This window comes from Arctopsyche grandis, chromosome 3 (genome assembly GCF_051622035.1).
Source record: "Arctopsyche grandis isolate Sample6627 chromosome 3, ASM5162203v2, whole genome shotgun sequence".
Classification (NCBI taxonomy): domain Eukaryota; kingdom Metazoa; phylum Arthropoda; class Insecta; order Trichoptera; family Hydropsychidae; genus Arctopsyche; species Arctopsyche grandis.
Genome location: NC_135357.1, coordinates 24,472,669 through 24,497,388, shown reverse-complemented (window position 1 = coordinate 24,497,388; position 24,720 = coordinate 24,472,669). Strand labels below are relative to the sequence as shown.

General features: G+C 36.4%; 3 protein-coding genes across 3 annotated transcripts; 2 read left to right on the top strand and 1 right to left on the bottom strand.

The window, feature by feature from the left end:
* Window positions 1–168: 168 nt before the first annotated feature.
* Window positions 169–5,333, top strand: LOC143923226 (ATP-dependent DNA/RNA helicase DHX36-like). The gene is made up of 12 exons (XM_077446789.1): window positions 169–550; window positions 1,064–1,456; window positions 1,532–1,701; window positions 1,785–1,947; window positions 2,067–2,628; window positions 2,710–2,878; window positions 2,949–3,179; window positions 3,261–3,439; window positions 3,517–3,841; window positions 3,923–4,116; window positions 4,783–4,963; window positions 5,034–5,333. Exons 1-12 carry the CDS (start codon window positions 227–229, stop codon window positions 5,101–5,103), a joined length of 2,961 nt encoding a protein of 986 aa, XP_077302915.1. The 5' UTR covers window positions 169–226; the 3' UTR covers window positions 5,104–5,333.
* Window positions 5,334–11,443: 6,110 nt separating this feature from the next.
* On the bottom strand, window positions 11,444–14,533 carry LOC143909073 (glutathione S-transferase LANCL1). The gene is made up of 8 exons (XM_077426971.1): window positions 14,394–14,533; window positions 13,232–13,414; window positions 12,952–13,109; window positions 12,722–12,863; window positions 12,496–12,642; window positions 12,234–12,416; window positions 12,015–12,161; window positions 11,444–11,708 (listed from the first exon to the last, which is right to left on the bottom strand). Exons 1-8 carry the CDS (start codon window positions 14,475–14,477, stop codon window positions 11,526–11,528), a joined length of 1,227 nt encoding a protein of 408 aa, XP_077283097.1. The 5' UTR covers window positions 14,478–14,533; the 3' UTR covers window positions 11,444–11,525.
* Window positions 14,534–18,871: 4,338 nt separating this feature from the next.
* Rad23 (UV excision repair protein Rad23) lies at window positions 18,872–20,154 on the top strand. The gene has a single exon (XM_077426901.1). The coding sequence runs from the start codon at window positions 18,955–18,957 to the stop codon at window positions 20,005–20,007; it is 1,053 nt and encodes a 350-aa protein (XP_077283027.1). The 5' UTR covers window positions 18,872–18,954; the 3' UTR covers window positions 20,008–20,154.
* Window positions 20,155–24,720: the final 4,566 nt, after the last annotated feature.

Below are 24,720 nucleotides of genomic sequence, written 5' to 3'. Positions count from 1 at the left end.
ACTGCCCATTAGAACCTCGAACCAATGAAATCGAATAAATAGCACTAAATATGATCAAATACGGTCAATCTTGATTTCAACAAAATTCAAATGGTGTTTTAATTTGGATTTCGGGCTATTGAAATAAAATCAATAATGTAACACATGGTCGTACTTATTAATATTACGACAGTCGTCAGTAATCGATTTTGCAGGGTTGTGGCGGCCGGCTCGAAATCAGCGGACGATGCACGGATCTAAAAGCTCCGATTTTGATAACTCACACGGGGGGCAGAGCTCCAGCCTTGGGAATGACCCGAGAGGAGGGCGTAGGCGATGGCAGGGGGACCGGGGAGGCGGGGGGGGCGGGAGTGATTCATGGGGGAGAGACAGAAGGAACGAAAGGGGTAACTGGAATAGAACAGGTACAAGTGCAAATGCAGGTACGATGGGGATCTTTGAGAGTTCTACGAGACCTTCAAGAGAGGAGCTCGAGAGGCCTCCAGCTCACCTCAAAGGGCGCGCGCTTGGCCTTTTCTATAGAGATCGAACCAAGAAGGGTCAAGGCCCGGTAATCAAATCTTATTATTTTTATATCCATTAATGATCTGAATGAGTTGCGAGATACGTAGAAAAGTAGAATCGTTCAATATCTCTTTGTTAGATAGACAAAGGAAAATATTGGCCTTTAACACTCATACTAACGAAACTGATTACTGAAGTTAAGACCTGTCATTGGGAAACTCTGAAATATAGAAGACAACTAATCTGTAGTCAGTTATAGAATTTATCAAGATCATTGGGATTTTTTTGTGCTAAATATTAACAAGAATGATCCGCTTAAATGTTTTAAAAGAAAAGAACTACATCTGTATATATTCAGATGTAGTTCTGTAAAAAGTATTCAATTCACATTGATGTAATTTTGAAACCTTACAAATGCATAGATTTCTTTGTACAATTTCATTTACTTTTCAAAAACGATTCACAAAGTTCCAATTATCAAAATGCCTTTTTTGTACATATATACATACATATGTGTTTATAAGTTATTAACAATTTTTTTTATTTTTCTCAAATATAGCAAAACTTGGAACTTCCCCAAGAACTTTTGTCTAAAATAGCAAAAATGTTGGATTCGCTTGACGATTTTAACAATGATTCAACGGACGAATCTTCCAGTCCACTTTCTTTCAAACGAGAATACCTTGACATAATATCTGTATCATTCCAAGAAAAGTTAGCACAGTCTCTTCAAATAAATTACAAGAACAAACCATTGGACAAAGTTAATGAATGGAATGAAAAGTTGCACACAGAACACTTGCAAAAGTTGAATGATGACCAATATAATAAAATGTTGGAATTCAGAAAAAACTTACCAGCTTACCAAAAGCGTAACGACATACTGAAATGCATCCGAGAAAATCAGGTGTGCGTCATCAGCGGGGAAACAGGATGTGGTAAAACCACTCAGGTTAGAATATTTTTTACTTATCCATATTTTAATAGTTAAAATGTACCAACCCTCTGACCATATGCTTAAAAATAGGTTGGCCAACTTATATTAGAAGAAGCTTGTGCTGCTGGAGATGGTGGAAAAGTTAATGTACTGATTACTCAGCCGAGACGTGTTGCTGCAACTAGTGTCGCTAACAGAATTGCAGCAGAAAGAGCTGAACCACTGGGAAATAGTGTTGGATTCACAATACGCTTAGAAAGGCATCTTCATAATATAAATACTATGTACATTTTGGAAGTAAATTAACATTGTGTTTTTATTCTTAATCGATTTTATTTTGCAGCTCTATTCCTCGACGCTATGGTAGTATTGAATTGGTTACAACTGGAGTCCTTTTGCAACGCTTGCAAAGGAATCCTGGACTACTTTCAGTCTCTCATCTTTTACTAGATGAAGTACACGAACGTGACTCACTGTGTGATATGGTTATTGGAATTACTAAACAAGTAATATACATATAATACATTGTCATTTTTCCAAAATTGATTTACCCAAACTCAAGCAATATCTCTTCACTTAGAGATGGGTATTTAAATATGAGAATGTTAAATGAAATATTTTTTAGATTATTAGTCAAAGGAAGGATCTGAAGATAATTCTAATGAGCGCCACGATTGATGCAGACCGTTTTTGTCAATATTTTGGTGGTTGTCCGTTACTTCACATACCCGGACTCATGTTTCCAGTTACTGAATTTTACCTGGAAGATGCGTTGGAATTAACAAAATTCAATAATTTCAGTCGTCCTGCGTTTTCAAATATTCCTAAATTCAGGGGGAATAACGTTAAACACTTGGAGGAAGAGCGCAAAAAGTTCGAATACTACAGATTTATGAAACACCATCTTCAAACATTACAAAGTGAGGGCAAATACAGTGACTTGACAATAGACACATTGCGAAATCCACAGTGCGAAGAACTATGCCATGAATTTATCGCAGCAGTCGTACTGGAAATAGCGAGGGGACCGCAGGGTGCGATTCTTATATTTCTACCAGGTTTTGCTGATATTTCGAAAGTTTGCACCCTTTTGGAGAGATCGTGTGTGTCGCTTAGTTTAATTCTTCCTTTACATTCTCGGCTTAATTCGGCCGACCAGCAGGCCATATTCAGAAGACCACCTGAAGGTTAATTTTATACCCAAAAACGTATATTTGCTTAATACATACATCCATACATATATGATGAACAATGTAATTATTTTTTAGGTGTAAGAAAAATCATAGTTGCGACGAACATAGCAGAAACGTCCATAACAATAGATGACGTGGTGTATGTGGTGGATTGTGGTAAAATCAAAATGACAGACTATAATATAGCACAAGACATGAGCACTTTGAAATCTGAATGGGTCTCCAAAGCAAATGCCCATCAACGGTAAACAACAGTCGAAAGAAACTATGCAACTTTAAATGTAATTTATACAATTTCCAATGTCTACTTTAAGGCGGGGCCGTGCTGGACGCGTACAAGCTGGCGAATGCTGGCGTTTATATTCTAAAGTTCGAGCTGATTCTTTAATCGAGAGACCAGCACCTGAACTGTTGAGGGCCCCACTTCATGAACCCTTATTATCGGCGTTACTCCTCAGACTCGGTCCTGCACCAGCATTCCTACAAACTTTGCTAGATCCACCTTATCCGGAGGCCGTAGAGGCTGCAGTCAAACTCTTGCATAGGTAGTTCCAGAAGATATAAAGCATAAAATACTTTGTATATGATTGTGTTCATACTTAATAATTTATTACCTTACTTTGTAGAATGCGAATAATGGATGACAATGGACGTTTAACACCGTTAGGTGTTCATGTCGCGAGATTGCCTGTGGCACCTGGCGCTGCCCGAATGCTTCTATTAGCAGCTTTAATGTCGGCTACAGCTCCTGCAGCTGCTATCGCCGCAGTGATTGCTTTTAGGGATCCTTTCTTGCTACCAATAGGTTTGCTATAAAAGCATCCATTAGACGATTACATACATATTATAAGGAAAACATTTTCATCATAATTTATTTTATAGGTAAAGAGAAAGAAGTGGAGGAACGAAAGCGATTCCTTTCAAATGGTCTTTGTTCAGATCAATTAACAGCAGTAGAAGCACAAAAACAATGGCAAAGTTTGCAAGGACTGAATGCTCGTAAATTTTGCGAAAGAAATTTCCTTAACTGGCGAACTCTGGAAATGTTGAAAGATATGCGCTATCAGTTCACCCAATTATTACATGGCGCTCGTTTTCTCAATTCTTCAGATCCAGACGCCGAAGATGCCAATATTCACTCTCGCAACCAAAGTCTATTAAAGGCGCTCATCGTTGCAGGCTTGTATCCAAATGTTGCTTCGTACAAGTAAGATAATTGCCTTTGACGTACATATATCGAATTAAATCTAAATTCCGTAACTAACTGTAATGTAATTTTATACATCAGAAATAAACATGTCTTGAGGACGGACGAAGGAGATGCAAAATTACATCCCAGTAGTGTAAATGTAGGGAAACCACCACCAGCAGCACGGCTAGTTTATCATTTGAAGCAGCAGTCATCTTCTGTATACTTGCATGATACTTCTCCGGCACATGCATTGCCACTGCTCTTCTTCGGAGACAGCTATAAAATATTACGTTAGTATATTATACATTTATTCTTAAGAAATTTTGAGTTCTTGTGCCCTAGAGGAAGTCTTGCTCTCAAACTCTTTTCCTGTTTGTAAGTGCCAGAACTGATATACTCATGAATTTACCTCTGTCTGAGGCTATTTACCTTAACCCTTTGAGTGCTGACGTCTTTTGTGTTGAAAGTCCACCACGCTGAAAATTTCACCAACATTTCTAATTAGATCTATTTAGAAATCCAATTGAAAACAGGTATAAAAATTGTAGCTAATCCAAACAAACCCTAGATAACTACCACCGAAGATTTCAAGTTCTGAGTTTCGAGTTTGAGATCTAGTAATTCTGCTATGGTTTTAAATTCAGGTGTAAGCGAGTCTTTATAAACGTTGACAAATGAATGACACAGATTACTCGACCCATGTTCAATGCATTTTTTTTTTCAATGCTACCTTTAAAGGCTTAGCAGGTAGTATTCTTGTTTACTTTCTACATGCAAAATTTACAACGCCTATCAGCGTTGGTCAGCATTCAAAGGGTTAATGTATTATGCAGCTCGAGTTGAAATTTTTTCTGTTGTTTTTAAATTAATTTTTTAATTTAAATGTTGTAATTATACGGTCAATGTGACTACCTAATATATAAATAAGTAACAAATGTTTCATTTGTCAATTTCAGCCGGTAATAAGTCAGATGGTGGAAGTGTTTTCGTTGAAATAGGAGGTGGTCGATGGCGAACTTCTCCTTATACGGCTGAATTACTTGGACGTATGCGTGATGCATTGGATAACTTACTACAATCTAAATTGGAAAATCCAGGACCCGTAGATTGGGACAGTTCCGAGGGGACTTTACTCACGTAATTTTATTTTAAAATCAATTTCGTTTATTTTAATTTCTCATAATAACGTGAATATAATTCTTTACAGGGCAATTATATATTTAATAACTGCTGAAGACGAAAGGTGTTTTGCTGACAATTTCATGGGTGGAGTGTAATACTATTTTATAAATGTTTTGACTGACTTATTTTTTATTTCTGTTCGATTGTATGTATAATACATAAAAGTGAGAAATGAAAATGATTGAAATTCAGGTTTGATCATACTTACCAGTATATATAGGTATGTATGTTGACTAATCTTGATTTGAATGGGTAAAAACAGGTTTAAATAATGTAACTCTGTAGGTTAATATAATTAATCAAAAAATAAACATTTATTACTCACAATGGCTTTTATTAAAAAATAAAACATACACATTATCGTTAGTTTCAAACTTTATATATGTACATATTTAGACGTGGCTTTTATTTATAAAGCAATAGTTTACAAATCATACAAAATATGTACATATGTACCTATTTATATCTCATGTCAATTTATACATTTATACAAAAAATCAAAATTTTTTGTTAAACAATGTCCACAAACTTCATTCTTGTTTATAAACATTTCCGATGATTTTAACACTACCAGAACAATTTTCACAACAGATGCATTCCTTTAACAATTAAAAAAAAAAACAACCACAAAATATCTTGAATATGTACATATGTGATTATGAATTCCCACACATACTTAAAAATGCACTATGTACATAAAACTTTTTTTTTTAAATTCATGTTGGAAAGAAACATTAAACGTTTATTGGGTGCTGCTCAATACAGATTAAAAAGAATTCTTTCGTATTTCAGACATGTTAGAAGATGCTCAGTATTAAGTGAACAAGAAGTAAAACGTTTCCCTATCGACACAAATTGATAAGAAAACGTTATCTCAACAACAGTTATATCATAACTGTTGAAAATTCATCAAATGTAAGCAATCGTATGTAATATAAAATTAGATGATGACTTTCGGTCGGTCGGTAATGGCCCGAATAGACGTATGCTATATATCAAGTGCATTAGAAAACCAATCAAATGAACTATGATACTAATAAAAGGTAAAACTGGATAATCAATGCACACATGTCAATATCCACATTGCAAACTGGTTCGCTGGCAGTCATTCGTTTTTTTTTTTTTATTATTTCTGGTCCAGGGTATTGACATGAATAAAAACACAACCGTCGACTGGAATAATTACATGCGAGAAGTTTACGCCGAGTCCTTGAAACAACAGTAGCCAAAGAAGATCAGCAGTAAATGTATAATGTATATAGAGGTGTTCAAATGTATAATGCCCTTCCTGAAAGCATTAGAAGTTCTAATAACATTGATGCTTTCTTGAAAGGTGTTAATGGATACCTTAATAAATCTCCAACCTTCAAATTGACGAGTCGACCTTCAGACACCTGGCTATATATGAAGGGGATCGTGGACAACACTTGTTGGTAAAAACCAGCATGTATTCAAATATCTACCAAATCCCAGCGTCAAAAATGCTGGGATTTGTTATACGTAATACTCGTCATTTAAAAAATATGAGGGTTTTACGTATTCTTTATAATTCATTAGTCCGCAGCATCTTGGAATCTACATAGTTCCGTAATATTGAGTCCTAGTTAGGGCTTCCAAGCCGGCTTAAACCGAAACCGAAAAGCCAGCTTTTTAACCATTTTTTAAATAACAGTTCGACGTCAACTCGAGCAAGCCATTTGAAAACGAAACACGGAATCGACTTGAAAAAAACGAGCTGACAGAAAATCCAGCGAAAAAAAACGGATTAATAAAAATGGTGATGTATTGAACTTTGTAAAAAGGGAAAGTTTACCAGAACTATTGTCCAAGTGTGTTGCTTATGACGATATGTCATTTCGAGTAATAGTTTATTCAAATGCCATTAAAGAGTTTATATGATGCCTCGTAGTTGTTCTACTATTAAGAAAATACAATACAATTTTAGATATCGTGGTAGACGTTCTAAAGCCATTAGAAATTGCCATTAGACTATTTAGCAGGCAGAAGGAGTAATTAATTTTATATTTGAACAATTAAAAAAATATGAAAATTCAATTAGTTGTGAAATTAAAAAGGCTTTATTAACTTATAGAATACTAGAACGACGAAATAAAACCTTAGTTACTTTATTACAATATTTACACACATCAGTATTTCCCATGGACCCTGACGGATGCCACATGCAAGAAACTAGAGGCATTTGAGATGTGGACATACAGAAGGATGCTGAGAATCTCATGAATGGCGCCTCGTACCAATGCCGAGATGCTTGCCCTGATGGGAAAACATGTCGAAGTGCTCAAAAGTGTGAAAAGGCGTAAATTGGAGTACTTCGGACATGTGATGCGGAACGAGAAATACGATCTCCTGCGCCTAATAATCCAGGGGAAAATCGTAGGCCAACGCAGTCGGGGCAGGCGGAAAACATCATGGCTAAAGAATCTTCGGCAGTGGTACGGCCTCAGCACCCGAGCATTATTCCGAGCAGCAATGGACAAAATAAGAATGGGACATCTAGTTGCCGACGTTCTAGGAGGACATGGCACATGAAGAAGAAGAAGTAGTTCCCAAAACTGTAGTTAATTCAACTCAAATATTTGTTTCGAAAGATTCTGCAATTTCTCATGCAAACAATTTAATGAAAAGACTCTTTTCGAATAATAATGATAATGATGATGACGATTTAATTGAAACGAACAAATCATGTCGATCTGACAATAATCAGGCAATAGCCTCAATCGATCATGTTGAGAGCTTTATGGGTCGAATTCATTGACCTTTAATGTGGGCTTGGAAAAAAATACATACATAATATGTATATTAATTTATATTAACGACATTTCAGAAGTAATAAAATATTCGGATTATCTTTTATCCGCTGATGATCTCAAACTAATTAAGACAGTTAAGTCATATAGTGACACAGCCCTTCTCCAGTTAGACTTGGATGCACTGTTAAATTGGTCTGTCGAAAATAAATTAACTTTCAGCATTAAAAAATGCTGTGTCCTCAAGGTGACAAGATCTTCAGATCGTTTGATTTATCCCTATCACCTACATGGTGTTGAATTAGTGGATGATTTTAGCGATTTGGGGGGTCTTGTTCTCAAGGAATTTTTGTTTAAAACAACACAGATAATATTTGTTTACAGACCACTAAAATGCTGGGATTCGTACTACGAGTTAGTACACTTTTCCAGAGTGCGTTGGTAATAAAAATTCTTTATGAATCTATAGCATGTACCATTCTAGAATTTTCTTTCATTATATAGCCCTAATCATACGACTCATTCATTGAAGATTGAGAGAATCCAATAACGGTTTCTCAGATATCTTTATATGAAATTATTGGTTATTATCCCTGGCTATATCTTAGTGTTTTTCTACTAAAAACGTTAGGCCTTAACTCGTTGGAGTCATATCGTGTTATGTATCTGGGTAAGCATTTATTTAAACTATTAGTGGATTAATACACAATCCTCGGGTTCTTAATGAACTTAAGTTTTATACACCTAGTAAGTTCGGGTGTATAAAATTTAAGAAAAAAAGAGGCAGACAGCGGAAAAGATGGTCAGATGACCTGAAGCAAGCTACAGGCCCCTTATGGACAAGGATGGCCAATATACGGTATGCTGATGACAAGCACTAGTCGCTGAAAATTTTGCGGACTTGCAAAGATCTCTAGACCGTGTACAACAAGAAAACAATCGAAGAGGTCTGCGCATAAATATAAAGAAGACGAAATTTATGCTAGTTGAGAAAATGCAAACAGACACCGGTGATCTAACGATAGATGAAGAGTTGTTATAAAGATTCAAAAGATTTAAATATCTAGGTACTTGGTTAAGGGACGAAGATTTAAAAATCCGCATCAAGATAGCTCGAACAGCGTTTATCAAAATTAAGACGGCGCTTACAAACAAGCATTTCAATCTTCGTACGCGTTTGAGATTCATGAAGAGCTACACCTGGTCAGTGTTGCTATATGGATGCTAAACATGGACTCTGAAGAACAGAATGGTCAGCCACATCGAAGGTTTTGAGATGTGTGAAACTAAATTTAGGTGGATTATCTCTGGAGATTTGTCAACGTCAAGATCATCGTGAATTTCATAATTACTAGAATAATTAATAATCACTAAAATACTTAATAATTACTAGAGCTATTTCATAATTACTAGAATTTCATAAGGTACTTCCGAAATCTTCGGAAGAAATTGAGTCTGAAAAGCATTTCAAGGGTGCATTTTTCGAGATTACCTTCCAGAATATTCTCTGTTAAATTGCCTTTCAAATAATCTAGGGAATTCATTACATATTGCAGAAAAAAGATTAAAATCTTTAGAAAGATCAAAGATAAAAATTTAAAACATCAATATTCTGAATTCTTGGTAGAATACGAAAATCTAGAGCACATTTCAGAAGTCAGAAATGAACATGTTTATTATTTACCACACCATGCAATCATAAAAGAATCGAGTACATCTACTAAATGTCGTGTAGTTTTTGATGCTTCATCAAAAACATCAAATAATATTTCTCTAAAAAACATTTTAATGTTAGGACCGAGTGTTGAACCAGAATTATTATCGACTGTTAAATTTTAGGCGACATAGTTATGTTTTCACTACGGACGTCGAAAAGATGTACAGACAAATATTGGTAGCTCCGGAAGAGGAATATTTTCAAAGAATTGTTTAGAGATCCAATGTCAATTCTCAATACAATGTCAATACAACACTTCAAATTGAACACTGTAACTTATGATACTTCCTCTGCTCCATTTGTAGCACCTAGGTATTTGGTTCAGTTAGCCGAAGAAAACATTTCCCCATGGTCCGTATTGCAAGATTAAATCTGCATGAACCAATTATAAATGATCATTCCTTTCTATTCAAATTTATTGTCACAATTTAATTCCATGTATTTTATTTGCTTGTCTGTGAGTTAGGGTTGCCGAAGATCGATAATTTGTTATCGATGATATTTGGATATATGTAATATATTCAAATATTAATTTTTAATGGGAAAAAATATTCATAAAATGGTATACATAAAAATACTCATTTGAACAATTGCTTATAAATATTTTAAAGAACAATTCGTAAATAATACTTCCAAGCACGCTTTCGCGCGGACGATTGACTTCAGTTGTATTAAAAGATTAAAATATTAAATTATTATTTTTTGTTTGCGAAAAACGGTTTGCGATTTCGTACGAACAATTCAACACTCGCACACTCTCGTATGTGCAGCAACATTTAAGTGCTAACATTCTCAATCATTATATCATAAGGACGATTGATTTGAGCTGTGTTCAATATTATATTATATAATATCAATATTATATAAACGTTTATTCCATCTATCCCACTGGATAGATGTAATGGGAGTCGTGGGCAAAGCAGAAGATGAAGGCGATCTTCTTCACCCGCTGCCGAAATCTGACGCCACCGACAATCAACAATCTGCTAACCTAAGTGTTTCAGAATTCTCTCAAATACTTGGGAGTCCATCCGGACAGAAAGCTCAATTTCAAGGAACACCCGACAAGGGTGGCCAAAAAAACGGCAAAAATTACCACAGCGCGAAGACGACTGATGCCTAACCTAGGTGGGCCGAAACCGAATAGAAGGAAGCTGTTCAACAGTGACGTCCATTCGATGCTTCTCTACACAGCACCAATCTGGGCGGATTACATGGGGATTGACAGGACGAGGAAAAAGATAGCCTCGGTACAGCGCAAGAGTTCACTCAGAGTAGCCACGGCGTACTCGGCTGTCCCTTCTGTAAACGCTGTACTGGTTGACAGGAATCATCTCGATCGATCGACCTACTGGCGAAGGAGAAGAAGCAGCGACACGCAGACATCAGATTTCTGGCAATGCCAGGCCCACATCAGAGCAAATAGCCGACATGATTATGACATTGAAAAGCAAAGAGAAGCGTCGTGCGTAGTGAGGACATGTGGGCACGACGATTCTACCATTATAATGCCAATGTGAAGAGGCAACTATGTTTGTATTTTTGCACTAGTCTTAGACTAGAGAGCTCTGGACGAGATATAGGTAGTGTGGCGGCTCTACGATATGTTCGAGTTTCGGTTACCATCCTGCTAGTTGGGACCCACGCGACCGCGTTCAAAAGTTGCTATACCACTTCTTCCTCGGCGGCCAGAATAAACACTTGTATGCATTAACAAGCCATTCGTCTCGTTCGCCCTTCCTCCCATAGTAGCATACGATAAAGAGCCACAATGGGGGGAAGAAAATACGGAGAGAAACGCCAAGACTCAAACAATAAAAAAAAATGGATATAACTCGGAGACAGTCTGGGATACTAAACGCTTCCTAACCGAGATATTCGGTCGAATTTTCCACAAAACTATGGATGACTTTCAATGAAGCAAACCGTAGAAATGAATTGAGCCCCAATTTTCTGACCTATAGTAATTAGCATGTCAGTTAACGAAGCAAAAATCAAGAAATTCTTTTCACTTAAATCCTTAAAATGCCATTTATAAAGTAAACCCTGGAAATTTAGCTTGCAGTGGATGTAACAAATCAGCAACGAAGTATAAGCGGCCAGCTAAACCTTCAAATAATGACGCAGGCGAATCCGGAGGGTGTTGTTCAGATCCTGGTTCCTCTTCCATGCACCACTGGGCAAAACAGTAGGCACGATACAAATGTTGAATGTCCTAATTAAATTTATAAATATGTAAGTCCAATGTAAGTAAGCAATGTGTATAATCATATTTTCACGTGTATGTCAATACAAAGCTCGAAAAATCGCCATTGGTGACCAACTAAACGATTTGTCAAGCCTTGTATACACATTTTTATTAGTAGCGGATGTGGGCAAAAGAATTATTGTATCTTAAGTTTTTTTTTTATATTTTCATTTGCATATATGTACTTTATTCGCAAAAAATCTTACATCATTCCAATTTAAAAAAAAACTAAATCCGCCACTAATTTATCACATGTTTATATAAAAATCATACCTTTGTGGTCTGATATAATTGCAAGAACGTGTAAGCATTTCCAGCAACACCATGACAAATGCTGTAGCCTTTAGTACAAAGACCACGCTCCCACACAACTTCACCACAATTGATAGCTGCATCTAGATATTTCTGCTTTTGAAATACCTACAAATCGAACCACTATTTAGACAAATTATAAATTAACCATATCATGAAAAGAAAGAAAATAAATCCAACCTCATAAGCCAAGCAGCACAACTGAACCAATCCTGGAGCTCCGTGACACCATTGGATCAGTTTATTTGAAAGGCTTCCTACGGATGACGGCAGATTCCCATCAACATAACGCTGTATCAACAACCATTCAAGTGTAGGTAATACAAGAGTATTCATCTGCTCTACTGTTACATATTCTCTAGCCTAGTTAAATAATATTGATAAATTCAACATACATATGTATAATTCTAAAGCACAAAATTGTATAAATTTATATCAGTACTTGGAGTAGCATAAAAAGTATTCCTGCAATACCATGGGCACCCCCCAAGTAATATGAATTGTGCCACCGGTACATCAAAGGTACAAATTTAGTCATATTCTGTTCAGATGCTAATTTTTGTCCAGATTCTAATATTACTCCTATAATCTGAAATTATATATTATTAATATTTAGAGTACGAAACTAAAGGAAATATTTTTTAACAATAATAATCCAATTCACATACTTCACTAAAAAGTGATGCTGGAAAATAGTCATGAGTTGTTTCTTTATTTACAAATAATAGTGCAAATAAATATCCAACTCTTCCATATAATAGTTCATCTGGTGTATCACTATGTTTGGCCACTCCCCAGAGGTTTTCTAATCTGATGAAAAAAATTCAAAATAGTCTATAAAAGTATAAAAATTCAGAATAGTCCATAAAATTTGAACTAAAATTTAAATGATACTTACTGTTTCACTAAAATTTGAGATTCCGGAAGCTGTTTAGGACGATTAGAACCCAATTTGTGAGAAATTACAGCAGCTAAAGCAAGAGGTCCAGCATCGCCACACAAAAATGTGACTCGTGGACGTTTACTGCTTGGAATTTGAAGATACGTAACAGCTTCCTAAAATGAACATGATTTTATTTTGGAATAAGTGATCAAAATCATTACATATTAACTGAATTTTAATCATTATAAGACATTTATTCAATTTTAAAAATATATGTACATATGTATATACTTACAAGAAGCTGGTCAAGATCATTCGTCCTGGAATTCTTGAAGTACAAATAATGCAAATGTGCAATTCCTGCCGATCCAGTAAACACGCAATGGCTTTCGAATATATCTCGTCTTAAACTTGTTTTTAAAAGATTCAAACCATTTTCCTCATACGATTTGATTTTTCGCTTGAATTCATCAGACATCTGGAATTAAGATAATAATTATGTACATGGGTATTGAAAATAGAAACGAGTAAAAAGCATCTATACATCTATTTACAATACATTCTGCCAATAGCTATGAGAATATTCAAAGTTATCGAACAATAGATAGAATAAATCAATCAACTTTTCAATGTATCTTATATATATATACTAGCGCTATTCTGTGTGTCTGCGATAACGCTTGACAATCAAGAAAAACCTGTATATATACTGTTTGCTACGAATATTTCCTCTAGGAAAATAGTCTCCGGACCATTTAGCGCAATCTATTGAAAACTAATTTAATAAATAAATATTTTTTTCTATTGGTGTTTTATATTTTTTATATGTAGGTATGTAGGTAGTTTTTACTCAGTGGTGGCTCGTGCATAGGAACTGCGGCGCTGCAGCACCCCCAGAAAAAATCACATTTGTATACATTTACAACTTGTGAATATAATTTAAATAAGAATGATTAGATATTTGACATAATCATTATTAATGAGTATGTCAAATATATCTAAATACAAGTTGTAAATGAGATTTTTTTGTAATTTTTCTGGGGGTGCTGCAGCGCCGCAGTTCCTATGCACGAGCCGCCACTGTTTTTACTTATAATACACCCTGAAATTTTCATTGGGTCAAAAACCACCCGTTGAAATATCAACGGGCACAACATTAGTTTTCATTTTTTGTGTAGGGCTTTAAAAATGAGCCATTTTAAATTGAAACTGGTTTTTGTTTGATCGAATTGAATCATTTTCTATTGAAACGTGTGAACAAAAACTGTTCACACGTTTCGTATTCAACTTTTGTTGATCAACTATCATCGGTCGATCAAACTTGGCTAGTGAAAACGCGCCATTAGCAAATTGGAAGGAAAAAATTATTGGTCTGGTAACTTTATTCCGATGCAGTGGGGGTAGGATTGAAATACACATGTGGGGTATACAAAAATGCTATGAAGATTGAGATATACCTCGGTTTGAGATTGGTTGAAATAAACATGACTGAGTTGAGGAGTGATCGCTGGAGAAAATTTGTTGGGGAAATGTCGAGACATCCTCGCAAATCAACCTATCAGCACTCGTCTAGACGCCTCCACCTCCACCAGCATACTAAGTCACTGCCAAATGCCCAAGCAGATATCTACTTAGCCGACGAGCTCGACCGTCGAAACTCGAAATGCGGCCATCTATCTACCTGGGTGGTAATATTGGGCAAACATTGATGTATAATACACTAGATGGCCCTGACGTGTGATTTTGGTCGGAGATCTTGTCTTCACTAACTGAGGGGTGCGGGGGGTTTAACTAGCGGGGAAGTTGGGAAAAAAAAGGTTTTTTCCCTACGACGCAGCGGTACCTACCTACCTACTGAGAGAAACTGTGCATGCGCCAAAAGGGAGACCAGTATAAAGCGTGAGGGTGGATCTGTGTATTATATATCTATGTGGGCAACAAATTAAATGGCCCGTATTTTAATCAATTTCAGTAAGTATATAAATCTGTTTTCGGCCAGTATTATATTATTAAATGTTAGTCTAAATAGCAAATGGACATTATGAAAATCTGACGTAAGTTCGCCAGAACAAATAGCAATTTTTGTTGGATGGAATTTTCTATCAAAATCGTATCAATCGGTAAACGGGTTTCATCAGGTATAACTAATGTGACCATTTATTTTTGTCCTCAAAACGGGACATCTACCAATTTTTACGTAATAGTTTGTGTATTCAAGAAAACGCGTATTTTTTCATAGTTTTTATTTATTAATAAAAAGAACAGGAATGTTGATGAAGAAAAGAAAAGAACAGGAATGAATAATATAAATATAAAAAAATTATGTTCTTTTATATTTTTCTGATGAACAATTTTTTTTAAGTATTAAGGTCTGTTCATACCTATCCAGCACGACCCGTATGATGCAGGTGTCATGCAAGTGCGGATAGTATTCTTTGGTACATTCTATATGGACGCGCATGAATGCGTAAATGCGCATGCGCGAATTGAGTATTAATACGTCCATATAATGTACCAAAGAATACTATCCGCACTTGCATGACACCTGCAGGATACGGATCGTGCTGGATTAGTATGAACAGACCTTTACTGGGTTTGCTTTTAAATAAGAATGAAATTATTGGCAGGATTTCTTAAAATTGATTTTCATTAACAACATCGCCTTAAGAATTGAGACTTGCAATTGTGTTTTTTCGGTCGTCCACAACTTGTTCATCTGTGAAAAGACTCTTTCTACGGGTGCATTAGTTCCGGGCAGGCATAAAATATATTCAATAATTATACGATATATATATATATATATATATATATATATATATATATATATATATATATATATATATATATATATATATATATATATATATATCCCGTATTCTGCGCGCGCAAATTAACATGGGAGGAAAAGCATGTTCCTCTTGTTCCTGTTGTATCCTGCTCGCGCAAATTAAGTGAGTATGTACCGTTTACCATGCACCATTTTTTTTTTGATCGTTCGACTTAAGATCTTTCGATTTTCGATCTTTACCTTCCGATATTTACGTTTTCTGTTATTTAACATTCTGTCAAGTCACGGAGACCGCCCGAAGCTGTGCATAGGGACAACGGGACAGGCTACCTAAAAACGGGACGTATGGTCACTTTATGGATAACGGATATGGATACTATATATAAAAATGTATTATATTTTCAATTTCAATGCCCCTTTGACCATTTCTGGATCCACTAGTGGCTTACATTTGCTGCTCGCCCAAAATAGATCATAAAAGGCGGGAATTTCAGAAGGGTTGACTTTGCGTCAAAAATTCCATACGTACTTTCAAAAGCAAATATTCAGGGATAGACGATGAGAAGTGTCTAAATAAAAATAAATATTTTATTTATTTTATTTTATTTTATTAATTGAAAAATCAACAGACAGGATGTACATAGATATTGTGGCGGCTCGCTTATACGACATGGTCGAGTTTGGTTGCTTTCCTGCGAGTGGGGACCAACCCGGCTGGGTTCGGAGAGCCACTACTCACTCTGTCTTCAGCTGTCATATAATAAACACGTGCATTAACATGCCAGTCGTCTCATTCGTTCATCCTCCATACTGGTGACCCCCGACATCGAGTCACGCAGCCTCGATCAATTTCAACATGCCGCTCATCCCTGCCTCGCCGAGCCAGGCGGGGAAGCTACCCGCCGCGCCCCCATCGCCATCAACACGCGTCGCGGCCCGCGGGTGACAATAAACGAGCAGACACGGCTACCTACCTACCTACCTATCGACTGGAGTCCAGCCACAACGTCGATGACAGGTGCTTTAAAAAAATGGGGGAGCGAATGAGACGACGATCTTGACAGCTGGATGTGGAGTCATGCGCGATCCACTACACATAGAACGGTCATCCAGCACCACAAGACATACACCACCTCAGCACCATCATCATCATCATCATCAAGGCCCCGTCCGTCCCCACGAGCGTCGTCACGCCGAGACGGGCGGTAGCGCTACAACACCTCCACGAGCCACAACGACTCACAGTCCAGCTCGGAGTATCATCAACCACATCGATGCCCCTGCCGCCCCCGCCGCCCCACCAACCGACATCAGCCTCGGAAGAGCGGCGCCGCCGCAGCATCGCATCGGCGCGACCATCGGACCAGCCACCGTCCTGCTCGCGACGTCACCGCCCTCGAATCTACCGACCATTTAGGCCGGTACACCTACATAGCGGATGACCCACGTCAACAATTTTTTTCTCCCCACTCAATTTTTTTTTTCTCTTTGTGTAACAATATTTTTTTTTCTTTTGTAAAATTTGTTTCTTTGTAATTTTGGTATCGCTGATGCTGGGGGGGGAGTGATGTGGCGGCTCGCTTATACGACATGGTCGAGTTTGGTTGCTTTCCTGCGAGTGGGGACCAACCCGGTTGGGTTCGGAGAGCCACTACTCACTCTGTCTTCAGCTGTCATATAATAAACACGTGCATTAACATGCCAGTCGTCTCATTCGTTCATCCTCCATAATATGTATAAAAAAACAAATAGTAAATAAATAATATATGTAACATCCGAGTCCAATAATAGATTTTTACATAAATGAAAAAGATAAATATAAGGAAAACAAATTAAAAAGTAAATAATAAAGGCATGACAAAATATGTAGAGCAATGCATAATTAAACTATAGTATTAAAATATTTGGAAAAGGTTATAAAATAGAATATAAGAAGAAATTGAAATTTACAAATATAAAACAAATGAAAAAGGTAAATACAAAATAAACAAATGAAAGGGAAAAGAATGAAAGCTATAATATGATTAAATAGCACATTACATAACTAAACTAAAGTATAAAAATATTGGAAATATTGGAAAAATAGAATAGGAGAAGAAATGAATCAATCGGTCAAGATTCTCTTGATGTTAGACCTGAATTGATGTAGGGAAATACCAAATAGATCAACCTCATTCAGCTCTCCGTTAAACATACAATAAACGCGCTGCAGATAAAAATATTTTTGGGAATTAGTATTGAAAGGATCAAGTGAAAGAGTGCAACGCGTCTAGAGTACCGAACTGGGATTCTGAAATTAACCTTATTCAGTAAATCAGAACAATCAAGGAAACCATTTATGAGCTTAAAGAAGAATATAGCATTAGTATGTCGACGCCTGACAGAAAGATTGTTAAAAGAAAGGATTTTTAAAATGTCGGAAACAGTAGAATGGGTATAGGTAGGAAAAAGGTAGCGTAAGGATTTAATAAATTTAAGTTGAACTTTCTCAATACAATTAATATGGGATAAATAAAAAGGTGACCAGATAATTGAGGCAAATTCAAGGTGAGACCTTACAAAGGAAAAATAAAGTAATTTTAGTACATAAGGATCATTAAAGGGTTTTGTTGAGCGGAGTAGGAATCCAAGAGATTTAAATGCTTTGTTGGTAATAAAAGAAATATGTTCAGAGAAATCTAGTTTATTATTGAGTATTACACCAAGATCCTTAATAGAAGATGACGTGTTAAGGATTGAATGATTTAATTGATATTGATTGGTAATAATTGACTTATTTCTAGTGAAATTTAAAATAGAGCATTTTTCTAGATTAATAAAAAGATCATTATTTAAACAATATATAGAGAATCTATCTAGATCTTCTTGTATCTTATGACAATCGTCTATGGTGTATATTGGTTTGTAAATTTTTAAATCATCAGCGTAAAGAAGTATAAAGGAATGTTTGAAGATGTATGAGATATCATTAATATAGAGTAAAAAGAATAAGGGACCTAAATGCGACCCTTGTGGGAAATATAAAAAAAAAGACAAGAGAGCGAAGTGGCGATGGGCGATGGCGGTGCGAGTGACGATTGGTAGTGCGAGTGGCGATCGCCTGCGCTACGTGTGCGTGTGCGAGTGTGAGTGTGTGTGTGTGTGTGTGTGTGAGTGTGAGTGTGAGTGCGGCAGTTTGTGGTTATGTTGTTTTGGGTTTTGTCGAGTCAGTTGGCAGTGCAGTCGGCGCGATGCTGATCACGTTCAAGAACCTGCAGCAGCAGACGTTCCAGGTAGAGATCGAGCCGACGGAGACGGTGAAGCAGCTGAAGCTGCGCATCGAACATGACAAAGGCTCCGACTACCCGGCCGACAACCAGCGGCTCATCTACGCGGGCAAAATCCTCGTCGACGACAACACCGTCGGCTCGTACAACATCGACGAGAAGAAGTTCATCGTCGTCATGGTGAGCAAGCCGAAGGGCGAGGCGGCGGCCTCCGACGCGCCTGCGCCCCCCGCCTCGGCCTCCGCCCCCTTGCCGGCCGAGCCCCCCTTGCCGGCGCCCCCCGCCGACCCCGCGCCGCCCGCCCTGCCGCTGGCCGTGCCCGCCCTGGTGCCGGCGCTGGTGCCCGCGGCCGCGGCCATCGTCAACGAGGAGCAGGAGGCGCTCGTGCGCAGCATCATGGACATGGGCTACACCCGCACGCGCGTCGAGCAGGCCCTGCGCGCCTCCTTCAACAACCAGGAGCGCGCCGTCGAGTACCTCATCACGGGCATCCCCGAGGAGCTGCTGCAGGAGCAGGAGGCCGAGCAGGAGGGCACCGACGAGGACCCGCTCGCCTTCCTGCGCAATCAGCCCCAGTTCCAGCAGATGCGCGCCGTCATCCAGCAGGACCCCTCCCTGCTCAACACCATCCTGCAGCAGATCGGCCACACCAACCCCGCCCTGCTGCAGGCCATCTCCCAGCACCAGACCGCCTTCGTGCGCATGCTCAACGAGCCGGCGGCCGCTGCTGCAGCCGCTGCCACTGCCGCTGCCGGGGGCGGGGGCGGCACCGGCACCGGCACCAGTCCCCCCGCGGCGCCGCCTGGCGTTCCCGCCCCGGCGCCCCCCGCCCTGGCGCCCTCCCCGTCGGCCACTCCCCACGGAGTGCTGCACATCTCTCCGCAAGACAAGGAGGCCATCGACCGCCTCAAAGCTCTAGGTTTCCCCGAACACATGGTCATCCAAGCGTACTTTGCCTGCGAGAAGAACGAAAACCTCGCCGCCAACTTTCTCCTCTCCCAGAACTTCGACGATTGAACATAATAGATCGAATCTTTTAACATGTACATACGATAATATAATAGGGTGAATTTAAACGATTATCTTAAAAGGAAATTAAAAAAAAAAAAAAAAACATATACATTTATATAATATACATATAAGATAGCGACGTACGCTTTTTTTTTTGTTTTTGTTTTGATCATCATCTCACTGCGGTCTCTTTTTTATTATGTTCTTGTGCATTTGTGCGTACGTGTATCCCAAAAATTGCACACTGAAGCTTTAAGCCCGGCTCGCACTGTCGTAACGTCGAAAGCTATATTGGTTTAAGTACGATCGATAACGGCTCTCGTATCATACATCATACATATATATATTATCAATAAACAATAAATATTTGTAACTGCTGGAATTGACTCGTCTGTTCAATATTAGCTTCGATATTAGAGGTGGGTTTTACCGTGCATCGATAGTTAAAGTTTGAACTTTTCAAATTATATACATATAAATAACTAGGCGCGTCGAAAAACTTAAAATAAACAGAAAATTGAAATGCTTTCATGTGATTGTGTGTTAGTTTTGGGACGTTGTGTATTAATCCGTATGTATATGCATGGTGCGGAATGTGTCTAATCGATGGGACGATTGAGTTTTTTGTATATTTGTACAGCTAAACTGGGTTGAATGATTTTTTTCCTTTTTTTATATATGTATGTATATATATAAAAAAAGTATATTTATATGTAATGCTTTTTTCTCGTATCATTATTTTTTTTTTAATTTCTTTTATCGAATCATCTCACAGTTTAAAATCGCTTACATTAAAAACACATAAGTGTAAAAAAACGTATGCATTAATTTTCACTCGCCCTTCAAATCTGTCAATGGATCGGACAAAACTGAGTATAACTTTGAAGGTTGAGTTATTTATTAAAGTTTGATTAATAAAGTAAACCAACATTTTCCACATAAATTGTTTTATTATTATTATTATCAATATAATATTAATTATGATTTTTTCATTTCATGAGCAATAAATATTTTTAAAAATATATTTGTCGTATTTTTATTTGCATACTTATTTTACACACAGTCGTCGCAGTTCAAAAGAATCAGGATTCACCCGCTCACATGAATGGTATGCATACTTACATACGCTGTATTTTTAGTTATATTTCGCACATACCGAATTGAATTGTCAAGTTGATTAGTCAAACAAACTTGATTTGTCATCGTAGCTAACAATAAACACAGGTTAATTCAATGTCAAAGTCGACAATTTTTAGAAATGTTTTCTTCAAAGCATTTTACATACAGCAACCGTGTCTTTATTAGTAAATTGCCATCATCGATTGCAACGAGTAATGAAATATCATTCATGGCTTTTAAATTAAGCGTAAATAATGACATACATATGTAACTTTGTCATGTTGGATTTATCAAATGAGGTCACATTTGAGAAACTTCAATTACATGTATTGCTTTGTAAATAGATGAAAACCATTCGTTAATTTTAAAGGTAACTAAAACACCAATTATGTAAAACATGCAGTGTATGTATGTAGAGTGAATTCTGTCAATATTTTATTTGAATATGCCGAGTCATCTTGATATATCAGTTAAGGATTCTTCTTTGTCTGCTCATCAACCTACCTTACAATATCAAAAATGCGTGTCCTGTTGCTTCGTCATTTCTATGTGTGCTGTGATGCTTGTAATTTGCATAGTCACTGTGCATGCTAATTTTATATAGAATATATATTGTCACTGTTTGGTTTCTACATTGATATTGTGATAAGAAAATGAAAAACCAATAATTGGTTACTTTTTTTTTATTTTTATTATTTTTTATACATTACAAAAATATTCATACATAATAGTATACATTTCGTACATATAGATAATTCATATATTCTCTGTCTGCAGAGTTGAATTTTTATTACTTTCTTAGTGTTACAAATCCAGATATTCCCTTTTAACCTTCTTCTCCCCCATGTGTGGTAAAATATAAAAAAAATATCATATGTATAATTTCAAGATATAGAAATCGATTTATAAGAACTTTAACGATTTTCATAAAATTTATTAAAAATGAATGATAATTGCATTTTTTTAATCATAAATATACTGATGGCTTTTGAACTGCTTCAACCGATTACTTTAAATACATATACATACATGTAATGAAAATAGATATTAGATGAATCAACAAAAATAATAAATTATATTTTGAGTAGTCAATTGGGTTCATCGGGTGATAAACGATGACGAAGAGATGTTCATTCACAGGTTGAATGAAGAGATACATCACCGTGTCACATATTCGATTTGATGGTGTATTTATTAACAGTGCCACTCTAGTATAATTATTAATTTTTATATTGAAAATTGACAATTTGGAATTATATTAAGAAATTATTGAAGATTTTGGGGTTTTCATTTTGGTTTTTAGAGGAGCACAGGTTTCACAGGGGGAGGAATATTAAGCGGATGGCCTAAATCATTGGATTGATATTAATCGTTATTTATGCTTATGAAATTATTTTGTTAAGAACCTCATTATTTTATTACGGTTGCTAGTTAGAAGACGCATACATTTAAAATGAATCAAATGTACAAATAAATTTAAAAAAAAATACAAGGCAGTGTTTGTATTATTCCAAACCAGACTCGAATCGGTAAAAGGGAATTAAAACCGATCATAACACATGTGGGCAGATTTTTAAAATGCTATGGTAGTTTATGCGTTTAGGACCGACAACTGATTTTTGTATGAAGAAACAATAGACGGGTACATATGTACATATAGTACCCATAAAATCATTTTCCACGAGCTGCCACTGGTTCTATTATGGTGGAGGGTTAGTGAGTTTTTCTTATCTTTATTGTTTACATACAACACACAAACATATGATATATATATATGGACGCAGCTTTGCAAAATAGAACAAATGCTTGTGAGTATTTTTTGACATGCGACTTCACACATTTTTTGTACAATCTAAAAAAAACCTCATGAAAATCAATGACAGTATAAATAAAAATGCTCATTGTTCCCCAGGATGTATTACTAAATTTTGATTCCCAGAAGAATGCACTGAATAGTGGCGCAGTTTTGAGAAATCCTAATTTTCAAAGACGCTCAAGAAGAACTTACGCAATAGAATTCCACAAAAAAGGGCTAGCACCCTCGGATAACATACAAATACCCCTTGACGCTTTTTTGTGGAATTCTATTGCGTTAGTTCTTTTCGAGGATCTTTGAAAGTTTGGAAGTTTTGAGAGAGTGCGGCTCTCTTGAGTGCATTTATCCGATTTACTTTTATCTACTTGGTCTTATTCCATTTATTTGGGGTTGGCTCTCTTAGTGTGGCAGCACCAAGATCGTCTGTTCTATATTGTCTCTGGTGATAAATTTGGCATCTTTGATTTTTTCATGATAAGTCCTATCCACGTGAGTTTCGGCCTACAATTATGGGGTGTTTTGCAATTTTCAGAACTCTACATGTCATGTGGTCCGTTGATTTACGCATAATGTGGTTGTACCATTTGAGACGGCCACATTGGTTTATCGAGGATAGGCCTTACTTAAAAGCTGCCACGTATGTATGTTTTTATGTGGTCCAGCATGGTTACCCTTCTTTCCCATCTAATGGCTATCATTCCGCTCATCTTCGGTAGCATTTAATTGTCTACATATTTTTTCTTGAGTCCCAACATTCAGCACCGTAAGACATGGTTGGAGATTTGACATTTATATTTAACAAAAAAGATTAATGAAATTACAGATGTCAAAAATTACTCACATTAATTAGGTCCATTTGGATGTAACATAAAGTTAATTTAAAATTTTGTGCGTCAACTTGAACATTAATAATAATCAACCAATGCAACACACATCAGTACATATTTAATTAAAATAGTTCCTGTGACATTGACCCTGGAATATCCATTAGGATATTAAATGACTATTTTTCATAAGCATAAGCAATTCTTTCCTAAGAGCATTTTCACAGACATGTCAATATAAGACGTGATACAAACCTTACATACATATGTAAATATTGACTGTCATTGAAAAAAACTTCAATGCAACTTTATTTATGATGAAGTATTTATGTGAAATTAAATATACGTCCACACATACATACATAAAATTACAGGTACCTTAATTCATATAGAAAGGAAGACAATTTGAGTTCTGCGAAATTGTTACTGAACTAAAATTATACAATTACACAAATACCCAACAAACGCAATAATTCAAGATCAATTAAGTTAAAATTTGTGAAAGTTTACTATTGTAATAAAACATTTATCAGATATTAAGATATAAGTTTTCTAATATCCAAATAACTATACTATTAACAATGACAAATACATATTAAGCCTTTACCATCACGCACATAACATTTGACATATGATTTTTGTTTAAATATGCATACAAATGTATTTTCAAAAGATCCAGTATAAAAAAGCTTACTCAAAGCTATTATAGTCTTACAATAAAAATTTAGCCTAATTTTCATGACATTTCAAAAAAAGATTATTAAGATTATATAGTAATTAATATAAATATATTCTGTTAATTATGATGGATATTTAATGTTTTGAGTTCACATGCATACTTCGAATTTTCTGATTATAGGACGGCAGAAATGTTTAATTAATTTTTCTATATATGAAACACTCATCAAGTATAGTTATTATTTCATTTGATTAAAAAAATTTAAAGTAAATTAAATATGT

Coding starts and splice junctions, on each gene's coding strand:
- LOC143923226 (XM_077446789.1), top strand. CDS start 227: ATGCACGGATCTAAAAGCTCCGATTTTGATAACTCACACGGGGGGCAG. Junction 3,180..3,260: donor GCAGTCAAACTCTTGCATAG/GTAGTTCCAGAA, acceptor CTTACTTTGTAG/AATGCGAATAATGGATGACA. Junction 3,440..3,516: donor TCCTTTCTTGCTACCAATAG/GTTTGCTATAAA, acceptor TTTATTTTATAG/GTAAAGAGAAAGAAGTGGAG.
- LOC143909073 (XM_077426971.1), bottom strand. CDS start 14,477: ATGTCTCGACATTTCCCCAACAAATTTTCTCCAGCGATCACTCCTCAA. Junction 13,415..14,393: donor TCAACCAATCTCAAACCGAG/GTATATCTCAAT, acceptor TCTTAATTCCAG/ATGTCTGATGAATTCAAGCG. Junction 11,709..12,014: donor AATTATATCAGACCACAAAG/GTATGATTTTTA, acceptor AAATTTAATTAG/GACATTCAACATTTGTATCG.
- Rad23 (XM_077426901.1), top strand. CDS start 18,955: ATGCTGATCACGTTCAAGAACCTGCAGCAGCAGACGTTCCAGGTAGAG.